An 18,176-nucleotide genomic window follows, 5' to 3' on the forward strand; every position below is an offset into this window, starting at 1 on the left:
GGGTGGTGGGTCTCGAGTCCGAGGAGCCCTTCCCCTCCGCGGCGCCCCACCCTCAGTCTCAACTCCCCTTGGTCACACGGACTCTCCCCTACTGGGCCGGGGTCCCTGGAAGTTGGGCTCCCCGCTCCGAAGCGGCTCTGGGATGCTCTGCGCCTGTGAGCGGTGCCCCGACCCCCGCCCAGTCCTGCCAGGCCCCCTGGACTGGCCTGGGACTCCCTGCACATTCCTGTGGGCACCACACATTCCCTGGGACTCAGCACTGGGCCCTAGCGCTGCCACACAGCGGAGACGGCCCCTGCCTCCTCTGTCCGTCCTCCCCATCACCCAGCCTCCAAATCTTGGGCAAAAAGGAGACTGTTGGGAACTGACTGGGACCCACAGAGGAGTTAAGCTCGCTCCAGCCTCAGCCCCTCCTACTCCTCTCCTCACACACATACCAGAGCCTGGAGGGGACCCAGGGAGAGTCCTGCAAAGCCCCTCAGAACTCAGCAGTGTGGACATTTCCCGCTTCACCCTGCACTGACCACAAGCGGGGAGGCAGCCAGGGTCTGCCCCTGTGACCCCATTCTGAGCTAGGCGGGTTATAATGACCAGGCCTCACTCGCAGCCTCCCCACCTCCTTCCCGGGCAGCCCTGGGAAATTGGGGGTCGTTGGGCTGGGTGAGAGCTGACCAGGCCTCTCCACCTGCAGACATGTCCTTCCGAAAAGTGGTTCGGCAGAGCAAATTCCGGCATGTGTTTGGGCAGCCGGTTAAGAATGACCAGTGCTATGAGGACATTCGAGTGTCCCGTGTCACCTGGGACAGCACCTTCTGCGCAGTCAATCCCAAGTTCCTGGCGGTGATTGTGGAAGCCAGCGGTGGGGGCGCCTTCCTGGTGCTCCCCCTAAGCAAGGTGGGGCCCATCAGGGCTGGGGGAAGGAGTGGAGGTGGCTTGGCCACTCCTGCCAGGCCAACCGCTCACTCCCATATCTTGGCCATCCCCACACTGCTGGGCAGGTGTCATAATCCAGATTTACTGCCTGAAAGGTTTTAGCACATAGTAAAGTCTTTTATTGCCACAGAGTCAGAGTAAAAGGCAACAAATATTTCATGCTCACCTGGTGATGCCCAGGAGGCAGAGGTGAGCCAGGAAGAGGCAGAGTCACATCTATCTGGCCCCCGGTGGTCCAGGCCAGGTGCACCATCCCCACTCCAGGGAGGGGAAGACTGAAGCCCTGGGAGGGACGGAGCTTGGGGGCCTTGAGTCCCCCTTGACTGCCCCCCTTATGCCTGCAGACAGGCCGCATTGACAAGGCCTACCCGACGGTATGTGGACACACGGGACCTGTCCTGGACATCGACTGGTGTCCCCACAACGATGAAGTCATCGCCAGCGGCTCGGAGGACTGCACAGTCATGGTGAGGCGTTGGGCTCTGGTGGGGTCTGGGTCGTGGGTGTGGTTCGAGGCTGCTGGAAGCAGGACCAAGCAGAGGCCTCAGCTGGCAACCTCACCCTCCCACAGGTGTGGCAGATCCCGGAGAATGGGCTGGCCTCCCCGCTGACAGAGCCGGTGGTGGTGCTGGAGGGGCACACCAAGCGTGTGGGCATCGTCACCTGGCATCCAACGGCCCGCAACGTGCTGCTCAGCGCAGGTCTGCACTGCGCCCCCTCCCCTCTCCACGTACAGCCCTGAAATCTCCTACACCCTTTCCCAGGCCCATCTGACAGATGGAAAAGCTGAGGCCCATAGGGGTTGAGAGACCAGGTCTGGTCCCAGGAGGGTGGTCAAAGGGAGGCTGGCTGGTGGGCTGATGGCCCTCTACCTGGCAGGCTGTGACAATGTGGTGCTCATCTGGAATGTGGGCACGGCGGAGGAGCTCTACCGCCTGGACAGCCTGCACCCCGACCTCATCTATAACGTCAGCTGGAACCGCAATGGCAGCCTCTTCTGTTCCGCATGCAAAGACAAGAGTGTGCGCATCATTGACCCCCGCCGGGGCACCCTGGTGGCGGTACGTGGCCCTGGAGGGCGAGGATGGCGGTGGACAGGGCAAGGGGCTCTATTGGGGCCCTGCACTGACCACTCTGACCCCTGACAGGAACGAGAAAAGGCTCATGAGGGGGCCCGGCCTATGCGAGCTATCTTCCTGGCGGATGGCAAGGTGTTCACCACAGGCTTCAGCCGCATGAGCGAGCGGCAGCTGGCCCTCTGGGACCCGGTGAGTGGCCGTGGCCAGCCTGAGGGGCAGGCTCCAGACTTAGTCTCCACCCTGGGTAAGGAGGGTAGGGGTCACCCTGGAGAGACATGTGATTCCCAGGTTCTCAGCCTGGCAACTGAGGCTCTCAGGACCCAGAGTCTCACCAACGTCTCCTCTCCGTGCCCCCTGCTCTCCAGCCTGCCCCACTGCCTCCAGCTACCTCCAAGTCTTTGCCCACATTGTTCTTGCCAACTGAAAGGCCCTTTTCTCCTTTGTTTGCCTATTCCCACCCAGCTGCCCTTCGAGGCGCAGTGCAGAGGCCCCCTCCTCCAGGAAGCCTCCCAGCCCTTTCCTTGAAGTTCTTTGTCCACAGCCCTCCACTTCTGTATTGTGACCTTCAGGAGCTGACACAGGCTCGTGCTGCCTGACACCCCAGCTTCCGTGTGGTGGGGACTGTCAGCACGTGCTCAGTGGCCTACGAGTAGTCTAAGCCTGGAATAGGCTGGGAAAGTGGGACTCTGGGAGCTGAGGGGAAGCCAGGAGGGCCTGGCGGGGCGCACCGTGTGGGCAAAGGCTTAGAGGCGGGAAAGAACCCACCAGCTTGGTAGCGGCAACGCTGGCTGGCATGTGAGGCTGGCTGGGGCAGCCCTGAGAGAGGGTTGGGACAGAGGGAAGAAGGAGGCTCTGGCCTGGCCTGACTGCTCCCTTCCCCGTGTGCCAGGAAAACCTCGAGGAACCCATGGCCCTGCAGGAGCTGGACTCGAGCAACGGGGCCCTGCTGCCCTTTTACGACCCTGACACCAGTGTGGTCTACGTCTGCGGCAAGGTGAGGCTGGGCAGGGCCGGTGGGGCAGAGAAGAGGGCTGTCTGAGCGCTGAAACCTGCTCCCTCCCGCCCCACAGGGTGACTCCAGCATCCGGTACTTTGAGATCACAGATGAGCCTCCCTATATCCACTTCCTGAACACATTCACCAGCAAAGAGCCCCAGAGGGGCATGGGCATCATGCCCAAGAGGGGCCTGGAGGTCAGCAAGTGTGAGATAGCCAGGTGAGAGGGCCACCCAGGCAGCTGGCTGTGGGAGGAGTGGCCTCGGGGCCCGGGCCGGGGCCAGGCAGTGGCATCCAGGGTGAGAGGTCAGATTGTAGAAGGCCCTGGGGTCAGGAGTCAGTATGGGAGGGGCAGGAGCGAGGACTGGAAGTGGAAAGTAGAGGGGGCGGGAAAGCAGGTGGGGGGAGGTTCCACCCACGGCTCCTCCCTTCCCTCCCTTTCCCAGGTTCTACAAACTGCACGAGCGCAAGTGTGAGCCCATTGTCATGACTGTGCCAAGAAAGGTGAGGCCACCCAGTTCCCCTGTCCATCCAGGCAAGTCAGGGGTGACCAGGGTGAGGCCTATGAATGGGACATGGCCAAGTATGGGTGCGGTCTGTGGACTGGACAAACGCCAGCATGTCCCCAGGTGTTGGGCTGTACTGGGCAGGGGGCAAGCTGGGGTAAGACACAGTGTGAGCTGAGGCCCTACCCTGAATGAGCCACAGGAGACAGAGCTACGGAGGTGCCCCTGTAGGAGGGCGGACGGACAGCACGGCTAGGGCAGGGCCCTCCAGTGATGGGCAGTAGGCCAGGTGAAGGGCACAGAGGTGGGAATGGAGAGAGGGACAGGGAGTCTGGCTGTAGTGGAGGCCCCCATGAGGAGATCAGGCCACATGTGGCTGCCTCAGATGCCCAGCCAAGAGGCTTGGACTTGCTTAGTTCTTTTCTAGCCAGCGTTTGCTGAGTGCACCATTCGTTGTGCCAGGCACGTCCAGGGAGCCAAGCTGTGAACAAGGCTGGCAGGGCCGTCCCAGGCATTCAGTCCATGGGCACAGCTGTGGCGCCCAGAATCCCACCAAGCCCCATAGCTGGCCCTGCTTAGGAAGGTTGGAGAAGGCTTTAGAGGGAGCTGTTGGTAGTGTCCAGAGGGGAAGTGAAGAGACAGATTTGGGCTTAGAAAGGTGACTCGGAGCCAGGCTATTAGAGGATGGGTTGACAGGGTGCAGGCCTGGAGGCCAGGAGAGTGATGAGGCAGCCACCTAGGGTCCAGACGAGGACCCTGATGGTGGGCCCCCAGCTGATCCGGACCCTCCCCCGCAGTCGGACCTCTTCCAGGACGATCTGTACCCCGACACGGCTGGGCCTGAGGCAGCCCTGGAGGCGGAGGAGTGGGTGAGCGGGCGCGACGCCGACCCCATCCTCATCTCCCTGCGGGAGGCCTATGTGCCCAGCAAACAGCGGGACCTGAAGGTCAGCCGGCGCAACGTGTTATCTGACAGCCGGCCGGCTGTGGCCCCTGGCTCCTCTCGGCCCGGGGCCTCCACGCCCGCTGCCTCCACCAATACAACCAGCGCCAGCTGCAGCCTCTCCGGAGCGGTGGTACGTGCCCTGTAGTCTGGGGTGGTGTTGGGAAGCCCCAGTGTGCTGTGTGTGCCCGAACCATTTGGTGCCTCTCTCTGGGCCTCAGGCCCTTGCCTGGTAGTCGATTTGGGGAGGGCTGCAGCTCCATGACCCGGACCACCCCCCATGTCCCTGCAGGAAGCTGGAAAGCTGGAGGAGGTGATGCAGGAGCTGCGGACACTAAGAGCGCTGGTCAAGGAGCAAGGGGAGCGCATTGGCCGCCTGGAGGAGCAGCTGGGCCGCATGGAGAATGGGGACGCATAGGCAGGACCACAGACCCAATGAATGCCACTCTGCCCCCACCTCCTCCTCTACCCCCTTCTCACTCAGCCTCTGCTGGCAGGTCACACCACCCCCTGCTGAGGGCCCCTGGGGCAGGTTCAGGGGCCAGTCCATACCCTGACCCGTCCTGTAGGCCAGGCTGGAGCCACCTGGCTTTTGTCATTGATACTGTGGAGGATTTTTGTACCAAGGCAAGCTTATACTCCGAGGGACCATCTCCCCACCCCCACCCCCACCCCCAGCTCCCTCCCCGGAGGAGTGGGAGGAATGGGCTCTATATTTTCATCCAAATAAAATTCGCTTTCTAAAAGCCAGGTTTGCCATTCTGCTGCAAGGGTGGGGCTGGGGAAGGAAGTCTGGAAACAGGGACAGATGAAGCCTGCAGGGATCACAGATGTAAGAAAGGTCTGGGGGCCACGAGCATTCCCCAGCCAGTGTCGCCGAATTTTGCCAGGTAGGGAAACTGAGGCAAGAGACATGGAAACCTCTAGGCCCATGTCCTGCTTTGAGTTGGGTGCCCAGTTCCTCTTCTTGGAAGCCTGGTCACAGGCCCCATAATCCCAGCCTTGCCCAGTGAGAGACCTATGAGGATCTGGTGTGGGTCAGAGTGGTTCCCAGGGGCCCAAGGTCCCTCAGGGGCCTGTGACAGGGAGGGATGGGTGGGGTATCGGAGGCAGGAAACGGAAGCTCAAGTAACCCCTAGCTGCTCTTGAGCGCCAGAGCTCACTTCTCACTCCACACACCCAGTGCTGAGAGGCCCGCGGACTGATGGTGAGTGATGGAGCCCACTGGGTCCTTGGAGTGGGGGTGACAGGAAGTCAGGGCTGAAATGTCTGGGCCTGGGAGCTAAGGAAGGATTCCCCTTCCTGGAGCCCAGGGCAGATGCATCCATTTGGGGCAGAGGCCAGAGAGCCGGGATGAGCATGGGGCAGAAGCTGGGCCTTTATCTCACCTCATCTCAGAGCTGGGCTGAGCTGGGACTCAGGATGTGGCCCCAGCACCCCACTCCAGGCTCAGTCCCCCTTCAAGACCCTGGATAGACCCTCACCTGCTCTGCTCCTAAGCTGGGACCCAGGCACAGCCCCTACTGGCAGGCCTGGAGCCTGGGCAGACAGCCTGTGAGGGGAGTCTTGCTTGTACCTTCGCACCCCTTCCCCCTTCTCCCCACACCCCCACATACCTTGTTCCAACCGCAGGCTTCCTCTGGCAGCTGCACCCGCCTCCCCCAGCCCGAGGCCCCCAGGGACATAGACTTGAACTGAACGGAAACGCTGCAGCTGGGGCTGTGGTGGGGCAGTCCCGAGGGGCTGAGAGGAAGAGGAGTGTCAAGGACCCCCTTCCTGGGACCTGGCCAAGTGGACGGATGGTCAACACTTGCCTTGGGGTTGGTTCCTCTATCCCAGGCCTCAGGAAGGCCCCAACACCAGCCTTGCAGGTCCCTCCCTCCCTCCCATTCCCCCACACACACAGTGGGTAGGTTCTTGACACCATCAACCAATATTTACTGAACACCTACTGTGTCCAGGAATTGTTTAGGTGCTTGAGCCAAAAAGATCCCTGTCTTCCTGCAGCTGATTCTGGTGGGGGAGTTAAGACAATAAACCTAATCACCAAGCAGTATCTCCCGGGCTAGGAGTGGGAGGAAAAGGAGAGCTGGGCTGGGCTGGGCCTCGGGGATAAGGTCAGGGAGGTGATCCAGGTCAGGTTAGACCTCTGAGCTACTGAGCGGAGGTCAGCAGGCACGCCATGGGGCAAGGGGAGGCCGGATGGAACGTTCCAGGCAGAGGGCCCCCACTGCTCAACCCGGCTTCTGAGGTGCCGCGGGAGGGAGGGAGGTGGCCAGATCTCAGGGCCAGGCCCTGAATGACTAAGTACTTGGGCCTTTCCGCTTGACTGTCCCCATTTGCCCCAAAGGCAACTGAGGTCCCAGTCACTCAGCCTGCCCACTGCCTGGCCCCCAGCCCAGGTGATGAGCCCCTACCTATCTCCCCACAGGACCTGCCCTGCGCCCTAGGGCTCGGGACACTGCTGGCCCTGCCAGGGGTCCTGGGCTCAGGTGGCAATGTCAAGGACGGTGTGAGCTCCAGCTGTGTCACTGTTATCCTGCTGTTGCTGCTGCTCCTACTGCTGGTCACTGGCCTGGTCCTGGCCTGGCGCCGCCTCAGCCGTGACTCAGGGGGCTACTACCACCCGGCCCGCCTGGGTGCCGCGCTATGGGGCCGCACCCGCCGCTTGCTCTGGGCCAGCCTGCTAGGCCGCTGGGTCCAGGCCCAGGCCCAGCCTGAGCTGGGGTCACCACGTGAGGATCCGGAGTGGCAGGAGGATGAGCAGGATGCAGAAGACTACTGCTTGGATGGTGGCCGGGAGGAGGCACAGCGGTGTAGCGCGCAGCCCAGCCTGCAGCAGGCCCCCGAGCCCAAGCAGGAAGCACGTGACCGTGATGGTGGTGCCGACGGAGGCCTGGGACTCAGCTCCCAGGGGCCAGAGGGCTCAGCTGGCAGTGCTGAGGCCCTACTGAGCGACCTGCATGCCTTTGCTGGCAGTGCGGCCTGGGACGACAGCTCGGGGGCAGCAGGGGGCCAGGGCCTCCATGTCACCGCACTGTAGGGGCCAGTCCTGGGGTGACTGTGCCTCTGCTTCCCCAGCTGCCATGACTGGACACAGCCTGCCCTGGACCCAATGTCACCCACACCTCCACAGAGAGAGCCTCAGACTGTCACTCGCACCCCCCAGTTGTCTCCAAGGCTGTGCATCCCCACACCCTCCAGGAAGGTCACTCACTCCCAGGGCATTGGGCAGCCATCTGAAATAAAACCCTCCCGGCCCTGCAGTTCTGTGGTTCTGTAATGACCCTTCTGTCCAAAAGCAGGAGACAACCTCGCCCACTTTTGCCCCCAGAAAGCCAAAGGAAGAGCCAGGTCAGTGCCATGATGCGATACTTTAATTGTGCAAGGGCACAGCTCAGCTGTGGGGGGACCTCCACCAGCAGCCGTGGCCGACAGCCCTTCATGCTCATGATTCAGGGGGATGGCCACTCCCAACAGAGACACACACTCTCGCACACACTCACTCCAGCCCCTCTAGACACCTGCCAGGTCTCTGGAACTGGCCCAGGGTCCCACTGTCCTCAGAGCCTGCAGGGAGGGGCCTCAACAGCTGTCCTCATCCCAACCCATCCTCCTAGTGCCCAGGGCGCCCACGGCCCCTCTTGGACTTCTTGGTCCCTGAGGGGGGTCGGATGGGGAGGGGAGCAGTGCTCGAGGGTGGTGGTGGTGGTGGCGGAGGTGGCAGGAGAGGAGGTAGAGGGGGCTCCATGGGCTCCGGTGGGCCAGGGCTGGGCCGGAAACCCTCAAAGGGTGAGAACTTCAGGGGGCTGCAGGGGAAACCAAGGCAGAGTCTTCGCCTACTGGCACCTGGCACCAGGGCAGGAAAGCGGACTTCCCCACCTGCCTGGGTGCACAGCTGTGAGGTCAAGCGCCCATCCGGGCAGCCCCTACCACAAAGGGTCCCCATGGTAGACGGGAAATGGAGGCTAATGCCAGCTAAGAGGCTCGGCCAGGGCAGCCCCAGGGTTGACTAGAGCTAGAGCTCTGCCCCAGCTACAGACCCCCCCTCTGCCCAGGTACCTGATGGGGGTCCGGGGGCTGCTGTTGAGGCGCCTAGGGGAGCGCAGCTTGGGCTGGAAGGAGAAGCCCTCTTTGATGCTGTCCAGGACGGAGGGTGCCACGTACGTGAAGCCCTGGGATAGAGGCAGGGCCGGGCGACATTCAGTATCCACCATGCCTTAGCCACAACCCCCGCCCATGTCCCCAGAACTCTCAGGCCCCCCAGACCTCACCAGGAAGGCTTGGTTGGCGCTCTCACTGAGGGCCATGTCATCTGGACTGTCCACTGGTGTCTGCCGCGTGAAGCGGGTGTCAAACTGGCTCACGTCCTCCTCTGACTGCTGTGGGCAGACCCGAGTGGGGAGGGGTTAGGGGATGGCCAAGACGGCGTCCTCCACCCACCACTGAGCCAGTGGGACCTCCACTCACCAGATAGGGCCTGAAAGGGGGGTCCACGCGGCGGGCCAGGAGGTCGTCCCAATTAATGTGCCGGAAAAAGGGGTGCCTCTGTGGGTACAGCGCCCCGAGCATGTCAACAGTTCACCCTCCTTGGCTCCCCCAGTAACTGCCCTACGGCCCACCCCGCCATGGTGGTCCCAGACCCACCTGTACATCAGCAGCGTCCCCTGGGCCTCCCCCAATCCGTTGGCTGGGATTCCGCTTCAGAAACTGCAGGACAAGGGCAGAGCGTGAGGGTGGGAAGAGAGGTACTGCTTGTGTGTCCCCCATGTTCCAGGGGCTGGCTAAGGTGAAGGGGAGAACAGGAAGAAGGCAGGGAGGAGGCTTCTGGAGCATGGTCTCCCCCTACTGACACCCTCGGGACTTCCAACACTCGGTCCAATGGCCCCTTCTCCACCAAGCCTCCACCGAGGCGTGTGGTTTCTGGCATCATCCCAGGCTGCCTTGTGAGGATCCGACTCCAAATCGGCATGGGCGCCCACCCTCCCGCTTTCTGCCCGACAGTGGCCTTGTTGATGGAACAGTGGCTAGCTCATCACAAACAGTTGGCAGATTAGGACTCAGATTAGGGAAGTGTCTGGGTCAGCAGCTGCTCTGCTTCAGAGCTAAGCCCCAAGCTCAATGTTTGGGACCCCAAAGTCCGTGCTCCTCCATCCCAAAGGCACACTGCACAGGCGGGGTGGCTCCGGCTCCCCACAGTCCAGAGGCACTGAGGAACCTGTGAAGGGCCTGGGAAAAGAGATGGGAGCTAGACCAGGGACAGCAGGGAATTCACCTTTTTGACAAGGTCTCGGGCATCGGGGGTGAGGTAGGGGGGCAGCACCAGCTTCCCTTTGATGATCTTGTCCATGGTTTTCTTCCGGTTCTCTGCAGTGAAGGGTGGCTGGAGGAGGCGGGGGGTGAGAGGAGCCTTGTGGGCCTCCCACCAGGCCCTGCCCCTGCCGAGAGAGGGCCTCCCCCTACCCCCACGCCCTGCCCTCCCCGGGAGGCTGGACTTGCCGATCCAGTGAGCATGTCGTACATCAAGGCCCCCAGGCTCCACCAGTCCACCGCCCGGTTGTGGCCGCTGCGCACCAGAATCTCGGGGGCCCTGGGAGCCGGGTGGGACTGTCAGTTGGGCCAGGCCCTTCCTGGCTGTCCTCCTGACCCCTGGGCCCAGCCGACTGCCCCTTACATGTACTCCACGGTACCACAGAAGGTGTGGGTGACGGTACCCTCATGAATTGACTCCTTGCAGAGTCCAAAGTCTGTCAGTTTGATGTGGCCTGAGGGAGAATGTTGGAGGGGATGATCAGAGCCCCGGGCCACCCCAGGGGGCTCCTCAGCCCTCCCCGCAGGTTCCGCCCCGGTAGACGCCGCTGCTTGGGCAGCGTGCACACATGCGCACCCTGGCTGCTGAGCATAATGTTCTCCGGTTTGAGGTCCCGGTAGATGATGCCTTGGGAGTGGAGATGGCCCAGGGCCAGTGTGATCTCTGCCAGGTAGAAGCTGCAGAGACAGGACAGGGTGAAGGCAAGGACAGGGGACCCAGGGCCTGGGTGGTCCCGGGAGCACCCCCCCAGGAGAGAGGGAGGAAGTAACACCCACCAAGCCGTGTCTTCCAGGAAGATGCCCTCTCGCTCCAGATGTGTGAAGAGCTCACCGCCTGCAACACAAACACGTCAGCAGCTGTGTGCTGGGAACAAGCTGCTTTGTTCTCCAAGTCTTGGTTTCTTCTTGGGGAGAGTGGGGCTCGTAATTCCCGCCCTACCTGCCTCACAGAGCTGCCGTGGGGTTTCAATTCAAATTCAGCAAACATCTACCGACGCCTACTCGGTGCCTGGCCCTGTGCTGGGTGAAGCTGGGAACACAGATGAAGAGACCCAGCCATTGCCCTCAGGGTGCTCAGTCTAATGGGAAGACAGACATGCACATAGCGGCTCTTATAGGCCAGACTGAGACAACAGCTCCGAGAGTTTAACCCAAAACATCTCACAGAAGAGACAAAGGAGGACAAAATTAATCCCAAAGTGAGGGGACGGAAAGTAGCAATGGGACTTAAAGGGCACGCTGAGATGGGGCCCAGGGGAGGCAGCGCTCAGGGCTCGTCTGGCACAGATGCGGGAGGTGGGAAAAGCAGGCCTGGGCCGCTCTATGGCGGACAGGAAGCCAGGCTTTAGTTACAGGGCCATGAATTCTGAGGTGGAGTGTTGGGAACGACACTGTGCTCTGAGACTGACGACCCCGGGAGGGAGTGGGGAGGATGGAGGACACAGCAGAGAATGACCCAACTGGATTTGGGACCTGACTGGATGCAGGACACAGGAGAGAGGAACAGGACATGAAGAGCAATGGAAATGGACAAAACAGCCCTCTAGACTTCTGTACAAACTCCCGCCATTCCCATCCACCCCCAATACAGGTGAGGGACACAATAAGGCGCTAGACGGATGTTTGCTGAATGAATGAATGAATGGACAGACAGACAAATGGATGGGTGTGGGGGTCCCCTAGCCATTCTACACACCACATCTTTCCAGGCTCCCCCCAGAGTCCCCAGTGCTGGTTCCTTGGCCCTGCCCACGCCCCTGGCTGGGCCCACGTTCATACCACTGAGGCACTCGAGGATGAGGTAGAGTTTGCCACCAGTCTGGAAGGCATAGGCCAGTTCCACAATGAAGGGGTGCTTCACTGACTCTAGAATGTTCCGCTCAGCCTGAGTGTGTGCCGTGTCCTTGGCGTTACGCACAATTTTGGCCTGGAAAGGCAGGAATCGGTTAGAAGGTAGGCCCTCAGTCCCTCAGCCATTATCCTTCAGCCACCCTCTACCACTATGAATTTCTCCATAACCCTGCTGCGATCAGCAGTCATTCTCTTCAGGGGCTGATTTCTCCTCTAGCACAGTGTTTCTCAACCTTGGCACTGCTGACATCTTGGGCAAATGATTCTTGGTTGTGGGGGGCGTCCAGTGCACAGCAGGATGTTTAGCAGCAGTCCTGGCCTCTACGCACTGGATGCCAGTAGCACCCCTCTCTAGTCGTGATTCAAAAATGTATGTGGACATTGCCAAATGTGCCCCGGGCAGCAAAGTTGCCCATGGTTGAGAATTACTGCAAAACTGTATAGAGTCATATGCTGCATAATGACATTTCAGTTAACAATACACCCCATATACGACGGTGGTCCCATAAGATTATAACGGAGCTGAAAATTCCTATCGCCTAGTGACAACATAAGGTCCTAGAGCAACATCCCTCACGCGTCTGTGGTGATGCTGGTGTAAACAAACCAACTGTGCTGCGAGTCGTGTAAAAGTGCAGCACATACAATTCTGTAGAGTACTTGATACTTGCTAATGATAACAAATGACTAAGTTACTGGCTTATATATAGACTATACTATACTTTTAATCTCTGTTAGTGTGTACTCTTGCTACTCACAAAAAGAAAAGTTTGCTACAAAGTTAGGCTGTTATACCCGCAGCAGCCTCATACTCTTCGTGTTTATTGTGTCTCTTGGTTGCATCAGTTTCTCTTGTTCCTGATTCAACCTTGTGTTGTTTTGTACAGCAACATGACATACAGGCTTGTGGACTGAGAGCAACAGGCTCTACAATACAGCCTAGGTGTACAGCAGGCTGTACCACCTAGATTTGTGTAAGTGCACTCTGCGATGTTCGCACAACGACAAAATCACCTAACAACGCATTTCTCAGAACATATGCCCTAGTGAAGCAGCACATGACTGTAATCATAATTGACAATAAGCCAGCAAATGCCCAAGACAGGGACCATCTCCTCCATCATGTTTGCTGCTGTCTTCCCAAAGCCTAGTGTAGTGTACTGAGAATGGCAGCCACTCAGTGAAGATTTCTTGGCTGAACGAATGACTCACCTTCCTCAGGACTTTCATGGCATATATTTTGCCCAAGTTGGCGCCCTGTACCTTCCGCACCTGGAACACCTGTAGGGCAGGGGAGACAGGATCAACTTCCCTCTCCACATCCCATTTTCAAAAAGCCACACCCAAGGGTGGGACAGTAAAGATTTCAAGTCTGATTCTGAGAGTATTTCCCCTTCCCCGCCCCTTATGTTTTCACCTCTGAGTCCTATCAAAGGATCTGCTGATTTAGGAGTCTAATTTGTTTTGAGAACCCTTTGCTACATCAAGACTGAGGCTGCGAGGCCAGTCAGGAAGGAGGTGGGGCCAGTACCTTGCCATAGCCCCCCTTGCCCAGCACGCGCAGCAGCTCAAAGCAGTGGGGCCCGATGCGCTCAGGGCCCAGGTTCACACTGGTCTCGGTCAGCTCTACCTCCTCATAGTGTCCCACAGGCCTGTGGACACAGGAAGTTAATGGGGGGAAGGCTCCATACTCCCCAGGCCCCCTTCCCCAGCCCATTCCCTCCTCCCACAACATGACCCTCACTCACTCCGGGCCAGCTGCCCTCAACTCGGCAAGGGGACACACGTCCTGTGAGAAACCGAGGGGTAAGAGGCAAGGGAGGTGCCAGGATCCCTCACCCCCAAGGTGGACTGCTTGGCCCAGGAGAGTAGGGGGGGTCAGGAATGGGAGCTGTTAGGCGATGGGCCAGGACTGGGGAGGACAGGCCGAGGGCAAAAAAGGGAGAATCAGGGGAAGGGCTAGGGTCCCGGAATACAGGTTGGGGTGAGGGTGAGGTCAGAGCTTACTAGGGGAGGGGATCTGAGAAAGATCGGGGTCTGTAGGAGGGGATCCCACTCCTCTCGGTGGGGGTAGCGGAGGCGATCTCATCGCCAGGGTGATGGGATCGGTTCCGGGATCGAGCCGCGCAAGGAGGACCACTCACCGCAGGGCTGAACTCTGGCTCGCCCTCGCCCTCGCTGCCTTCCTCCGTCTCCAGGTCTAGATCAAATACCGCCGCCATGGCGGCGCCGGCCCCCGGGGCCCCTCGGCTGGTACCTGGCCCCGCGCTGTGACTGACAGCCCGGGCCCAGGCCTCTACGTTAGCATTCCGCGACCGCGGCCGCGCGCGCGGATGACCCAAATCGCATCGCCCTCCCTCCTGCTGGGAGAAAATATGGCGTCCGTCGCAAGGCCTCTTGGGAAGTGTAGTTCCAGAGTGCCCGGGTGCCAAAACCTGCCGCCTTTGGCGAAGCCCTCCGTCTTCCCAGCACAGCTCCCGGGGAGCGGCACCGGACAGGGGCTGCCTGTGAGTCGCCCATCTTGGCCCTGGGGAGAGTTTGGGTTCGGATGGGGCAGAGTCGGAAGCGCTCACAGGTATGAGTGTAAATGCAGTTCCCAGCCCTGTTGAGTCGTGCGCTGTCAGGCTGACTGGGTGGCGAGAGGCAGGTGGCGTCTTCTCCTCTCTGTTCGTCCCTGAAAAGGAGGCGGCTGCATCAGGGTCTCTCTAATGTGCCTCCATGCTCGAGGACCCTGCAGGTCCGAGCATTTACTGGGTGACTGCTCCGTGCCCTGCTTACTTCCAGGCATTGTTGCCAGGTTCCTGCCAGAAGGCATTTGTGTCTCATTAATCCATCTGTAAATATGGGCTTGTGCTGGAGTTTGCTCCGTTGCCAATTTAAGCACATTTAGTAATCCGGCTACCTGGTACAGAATAGGCGCTTAATAAAACTTGGTTAAAAGAATGAATGAATGAACACACCGAACCTGGTCTGTGACTTTAGATTTGGACATGGATTCTTGTCAGATGGGGCTTTGTAGGGGTGAACTTGGGCCAGATCAGGCCCTGGATGAGTAGATATGAACTCAGATGGAGAGACCTCAGGTGTCTCCAGGCTGGAGGAAGATTATCTGGTTGGATGTGGCCCTCTGGTTGTAATTCCATCCTCAGGAAACCCTCAGGTTTGGGTCTTGGTGTGGGTGCCCCTGGCAGGCCCCCACCGAAGGTCAATCCAAAGGCCTGGCCAGTGTGGCGGTTATCCTTAGCTCCAGATGCTACACGTATCCCCTGGCCACCTCTCCCTCCTCCCTTCCCCACCCCCCATCTAGCTGAGCCTGAGAGGCGTTGTCCAAGTCACAAGAACCTATCCCAGACTCTGGACATTTCAGTAGTCCTTAAGGCTTTATTTGGAGAGGGATACTTGTGGAGCTGTCCACAGCTCCTGTGCTGCGCAAAGGCAGGAGCTCTTAAAGCAGCCTCCCCTGACTTAGGAAGGGAGTGTAGACTCTCCTCTGCCAATGCTAGTTAGGTGTGCCAGAGGCCAAAGCACCGAAGCTTGGTGGAGAAGATACATCATGCATGGGGGGTGGGGGGGTTCACATGTCTCCGGGCCACATATGAATGAGGGCAGGGAGGTAAGCAGGACCTAGAAGCTGAGTGAGCATGTAAGACTTAGTAAAAGCAGAAACCTGGACCTTACGTCTTGTCCCTCAACCCTCATTCCACTGTGATATGACTTTGAGGCAGTGGATTTCCCTCTTTGAGCCTGTTTCCTCATCTGTAGAATGGGGCAATTGTGTTTACCTGGAGGGGAGATGGTTACTCCTGACCCCAGGTTACCTGCTTCTACTGCTCAAGCCAAATGATGCAGGTGCGGCACTGCAAAAAGTTGTCACCAGGCTCTGGAACTATCCTGGAATTTGTTAAATGATGGGGTTTAGTCTCAGGTTTTCTTGGGATTTGTCCAAGGCCAGGGGCCTGCCAGGTTCTCTTTTCCCATAGATGGCAAGAAGAGAGAGACACTTGGAAGGGTGGGGAGGATGGGCTGGGTTTGGGCCCATTCCCACTTCCCTGGGGGTGGGGTGGGGGGGATGTGTGTGTTTATGTGCAGCTGTTGTTGTTTCTCCACTGCTAGAGTCTTGGGGCAGCTGTGGGCTGGACTGGGGCCTTTGGCAGGGCAAGAGGGCCCAACAGCCCCCTAGATACTTTCTTCTGTGGCCTTCAAGCCCAGGAGGCCTTGGTGTCAAAATGACCCTGCCACCCTGGAACAGACCTGAAGCTTTGGAGTGGGTTGGGCCAGGTTGGTTGGGGCAGGGCTATGGAAAGAGAGGCAGGGGGAGCATCGGGTAGCAGAAGGCACCACAGCCTCCCTCCAGCACTTTGCCCCTGCCCCCGGGCCCCAGTGCTATTTGAAGTGGGACAGGAAGTGGGCAACCGGGTAGTGGGGCCCATCGATGCCCAGGCCCTGGCAGAGGCCCAGCAAGCGGAGGCGGGCCTCTGCTAGGCTGGACCCAGTACAGGCCACACTGCAGTAGGGCTCCTCGTACTCGCTAGGCACCAGGGCCTCCTCTGAAGACATAAACAGATTGAAGCGCAGCAGGCCCCGGTCATGAAGAGCCTGCAGGGCCTCCTGGCTGGCAGTGGAATTCAGCACCTGCAGGTGCTGGGACACCAGGCACATGACACCTACCAGGTGGCCACGAGCCCGTGGGTGAGTGGGCAAGGCAGGCTGCAGGCCGCAGGCCACCATAGCAGCAGCAAGCAACAGGTCCACACCGTAGAGCTCCAGGATCCAGTCCCGCAGGTAGAAGCCACCCATGCGGGGATTGATCTCAATGAGCCGCGGCCCAGCCCTGGTCAGCTTGAGCTCCACATTGAAGACCCCATCCAGCAGCCCGCAGCCCAGGCAGCAGCGGAAGGCTGCCTGTACCAGCTGTGCCTCCTGCTCCGGTGCCAGCCCAGTGGGCATGCAGGCTGCCGTCTCAGTGAAACCAGGCAGACGTGTGGGTCCATTGTCGGAAACAAAGGCAGCCAGCAGTCGCCCGCCAAACAACACCAGGTCCACATCGTGCTCTGTGCCCTCAATGAACTCCATGAGGAGCATGGCATTGCCCCAGCCCAGCCCAATGCCGGGGTGGTCAGCCTCACCCTGCAGATCTCTGGCGATCCGGGAAAAGTGCTCATGGCATTGCGGTGCATCCTCCACCAGCCGCACACCCACCGCACCTGCCCCAAACTCCAGCTTCATGACACCTGGCAAGGGCACCAGGTGGACGGCCCTCTCCACGTCAGCCTCACTCTGCAGTGGGCAGCAAGGCACAGCATGGAGGGAGGGCGCGGGCCAGGGCGGGCCTTGGCGGCACAACAGGTGCAGCTGGGTGTGGCTCTTCTGTTTGGCCAGGCGCATGGCGGCCGGGGGGCTGCAGGGCAGACCCAGCTCCTGACAGAGCAAGGCTGTGAGCACCAGGCAGTCATCCCAGTAGGAGAAGCAGCCATCTAACTGCAGGCCACGTGCCCGCACCAGCTCTGCCAGCAACCGTGCATTTTCCTCATCCCTCCGGTGCTCTGTCACATCAAAGTGGATGAAGGTCTGCACCAGCTGGGATGCAAAGTGGTTGGGGTCTGACTCCACCAGGTGTAGCTGCAGAAACCACAGAAAGGCAACACACTCAAATCAGCCCATGCTGGCCGCTGCAGACATAGGACGGGGCCTAGAAGGTGGTCTTGGCCCTCAGGGGTTCAACAACACTAGATGCTTAAAACAATACTTGTTGATAACGGAATAAATGAAAGGTGCCGAAGTGGGACACCTAACCCAGCCTGGTGGAGAGGGAAGGCATCCTAGAAAAGGAGGAGATGCTTCATCTGGGAGCTGAATAAGAGCCAGCCAGGGGAAAGATGGCTGCAGGAGGAAGAGGGCAGAGCAGAGGGATGAGGCAGGCAGGCAGGCTCATTCTCAAAGGCAGCCTCATTCTGTCCAGGGCTTGTAGGGAAACCACCAGGATTGGGGTTTCGGGCAGGTGGTCTGGTGTCTGAGCATTATGCTCTTGGCCATCATTCACCCAATGTGTTCACACTGGGAGGTGCCCACAGCGGAACCCAGTGGGGGCCCACACCCCCAAAGCTCACTACCTGCTGGGGGAACAGAGACATAAGGCAGTTGGTAGCCAGGGCAGAGGCAGCCCCTGAAAAAGGTAGGGAAGGTGGCTGTCTGCACTGTAACATTTGGCAGCGTGAGGAGTGAAGAGACATTCCAGGGGGAGAATACAAGAGTGGGGAGCAAACAGGCATAGGGATGGCTGGAGGGCAGGGTTGCCAAGGGGGTGTTGTACTGTGGGAGAGTGGGGAGGAGGCCACTGTGGTAGACTGGGGCCAGGAAGAGCCTAGACATTTGGCATCCATTTTTTTCTTACTGTTCAATGGGGATAAGAATGTCTACTGTGCCTGCCTGGGTCCAGATTCTATAATGTGAGGTCACTGCTGTGAACTTAATTCGGGATCTGTAAGCTGCTCCCCAGCACCATCCTCGTGCCCTCAGAAATTCAACCTCAAAGGAGGGACCTGCCCTTTCTACAGGATA

At 59.6% G+C, this 18,176-nt stretch overlaps 5 protein-coding genes and 1 long non-coding RNA gene across 11 annotated transcripts in view; 4 read left to right on the forward strand and 2 right to left on the reverse strand.

Annotated features, from left to right (window-relative positions):
* GPR152 (G protein-coupled receptor 152) overlaps positions 1–270 on the forward strand; it is a 14,303-nt gene extending 14,033 nt beyond the window's left edge. The window contains exon 3 of the mRNA XM_019645175.1: positions 183–270. Within this exon, the coding sequence (XP_019500720.1) occupies positions 183–270 (88 nt within the window). The remainder of the gene's footprint in view (positions 1–182) is intronic.
* Positions 271–672: 402 nt separating this feature from the next.
* CORO1B (coronin 1B) lies at positions 673–5,207 on the forward strand. The gene is made up of 10 exons (XM_019645620.1): positions 673–894; positions 1,278–1,400; positions 1,505–1,634; positions 1,813–1,994; positions 2,082–2,201; positions 2,902–3,006; positions 3,083–3,228; positions 3,455–3,512; positions 4,312–4,590; positions 4,750–5,207. Exons 1-10 carry the CDS (start codon positions 694–696, stop codon positions 4,873–4,875), a joined length of 1,470 nt encoding a protein of 489 aa, XP_019501165.1. The 5' UTR covers positions 673–693; the 3' UTR covers positions 4,876–5,207.
* A 37-nt stretch (positions 5,208–5,244) lies between these two features.
* On the forward strand, positions 5,245–7,717 carry PTPRCAP (protein tyrosine phosphatase receptor type C associated protein). 2 transcript variants are annotated; one of them, XM_019645621.1, is made up of 3 exons: positions 5,245–5,347; positions 6,090–6,277; positions 6,889–7,717. In XM_019645621.1, the coding sequence occupies exons 1-3, from the start codon at positions 5,266–5,268 to the stop codon at positions 7,498–7,500; spliced, it is 882 nt and encodes a 293-aa protein (XP_019501166.1). In that variant the 5' UTR covers positions 5,245–5,265; the 3' UTR covers positions 7,501–7,717. The 2 variants fall into 2 exon arrangements, with proteins under 2 accessions (XP_019501166.1, XP_019501167.1); XM_019645622.1 differs by lacking the exons at positions 5,245–5,347; positions 6,090–6,277 and adding an exon at positions 5,548–5,664.
* Positions 7,718–7,812: 95 nt separating this feature from the next.
* Positions 7,813–16,368, reverse strand: RPS6KB2 (ribosomal protein S6 kinase B2). Of its 2 annotated transcripts, XM_019645346.1 has the most exons (16): positions 16,287–16,368; positions 13,763–14,292; positions 13,367–13,407; positions 13,150–13,270; positions 12,831–12,899; positions 11,547–11,694; positions 10,545–10,602; positions 10,345–10,445; positions 10,132–10,222; positions 9,957–10,047; positions 9,733–9,840; positions 9,105–9,167; positions 8,928–9,005; positions 8,732–8,839; positions 8,520–8,632; positions 7,813–8,266 (listed from the first exon to the last, which is right to left on the reverse strand). In XM_019645346.1, exons 2-16 carry the CDS (start codon positions 13,838–13,840, stop codon positions 8,074–8,076), a joined length of 1,461 nt encoding a protein of 486 aa, XP_019500891.1. In that variant the 5' UTR covers positions 13,841–14,292; positions 16,287–16,368; the 3' UTR covers positions 7,813–8,073. The 2 variants fall into 2 exon arrangements, with proteins under 2 accessions (XP_019500891.1, XP_019500892.1); XM_019645347.1 differs by lacking the exons at positions 13,367–13,407; positions 16,287–16,368 and having other exon boundaries at positions 13,763–13,850.
* LOC109384224 (uncharacterized) overlaps positions 14,107–18,176 on the forward strand; it is a 15,541-nt gene continuing 11,471 nt past the window's right edge. Inside the window, exon 1 of the long non-coding RNA XR_002124365.1 lies at positions 14,107–14,193. This is a non-coding gene — a long non-coding RNA (uncharacterized LOC109384224). The remainder of the gene's footprint in view (positions 14,194–18,176) is intronic.
* Positions 14,376–18,176, reverse strand: part of CARNS1 (carnosine synthase 1) — a 9,198-nt gene continuing 5,397 nt past the window's right edge. For all 4 annotated transcript variants that reach the window (XM_019645343.1, XM_019645342.1, XM_019645345.1 and 1 more), the window contains one exon: positions 14,376–17,237. In XM_019645343.1, coding sequence (XP_019500888.1) covers positions 16,002–17,237 — 1,236 coding nt within the window. In that variant the 3' untranslated portion in view covers positions 14,376–16,001. The remainder of the gene's footprint in view (positions 17,238–18,176) is intronic.

Source organism: Hipposideros armiger, unplaced genomic scaffold (assembly GCF_001890085.2).
Source record: "Hipposideros armiger isolate ML-2016 unplaced genomic scaffold, ASM189008v1 scaffold_93, whole genome shotgun sequence".
NCBI lineage: Eukaryota > Metazoa > Chordata > Mammalia > Chiroptera > Hipposideridae > Hipposideros > Hipposideros armiger.

Excerpts from the sequence above, each read along its gene's own strand:
- PTPRCAP (XM_019645621.1), top strand. The coding sequence starts at position 5,266 with ATGAAGCCTGCAGGGATCACAGATGTAAGAAAGGTCTGGGGGCCACGA. Across the intron at positions 5,348-6,089 it reads GTGTCGCCGAATTTTGCCAG|GCTTCCTCTGGCAGCTGCAC; the intron begins GTAGGGAAACTG and ends TTCCAACCGCAG. Across the intron at positions 6,278-6,888 it reads TGGTCAACACTTGCCTTGGG|GACCTGCCCTGCGCCCTAGG; the intron begins GTTGGTTCCTCT and ends ATCTCCCCACAG.
- RPS6KB2 (XM_019645346.1), bottom strand. The coding sequence starts at position 13,840 with ATGGCGGCGGTATTTGATCTAGACCTGGAGACGGAGGAAGGCAGCGAG. Across the intron at positions 10,603-11,546 it reads CATCCTCGAGTGCCTCAGTG|GCGGTGAGCTCTTCACACAT; the intron begins GTATGAACGTGG and ends TTTGTGTTGCAG. Across the intron at positions 9,841-9,956 it reads ACGACATGCTCACTGGATCG|CCACCCTTCACTGCAGAGAA; the intron begins GCAAGTCCAGCC and ends CGCCTCCTCCAG.
- CORO1B (XM_019645620.1), top strand. The coding sequence starts at position 694 with ATGTCCTTCCGAAAAGTGGTTCGGCAGAGCAAATTCCGGCATGTGTTT. Across the intron at positions 2,202-2,901 it reads AGCTGGCCCTCTGGGACCCG|GAAAACCTCGAGGAACCCAT; the intron begins GTGAGTGGCCGT and ends CCCGTGTGCCAG. Across the intron at positions 3,007-3,082 it reads TGGTCTACGTCTGCGGCAAG|GGTGACTCCAGCATCCGGTA; the intron begins GTGAGGCTGGGC and ends CCCGCCCCACAG.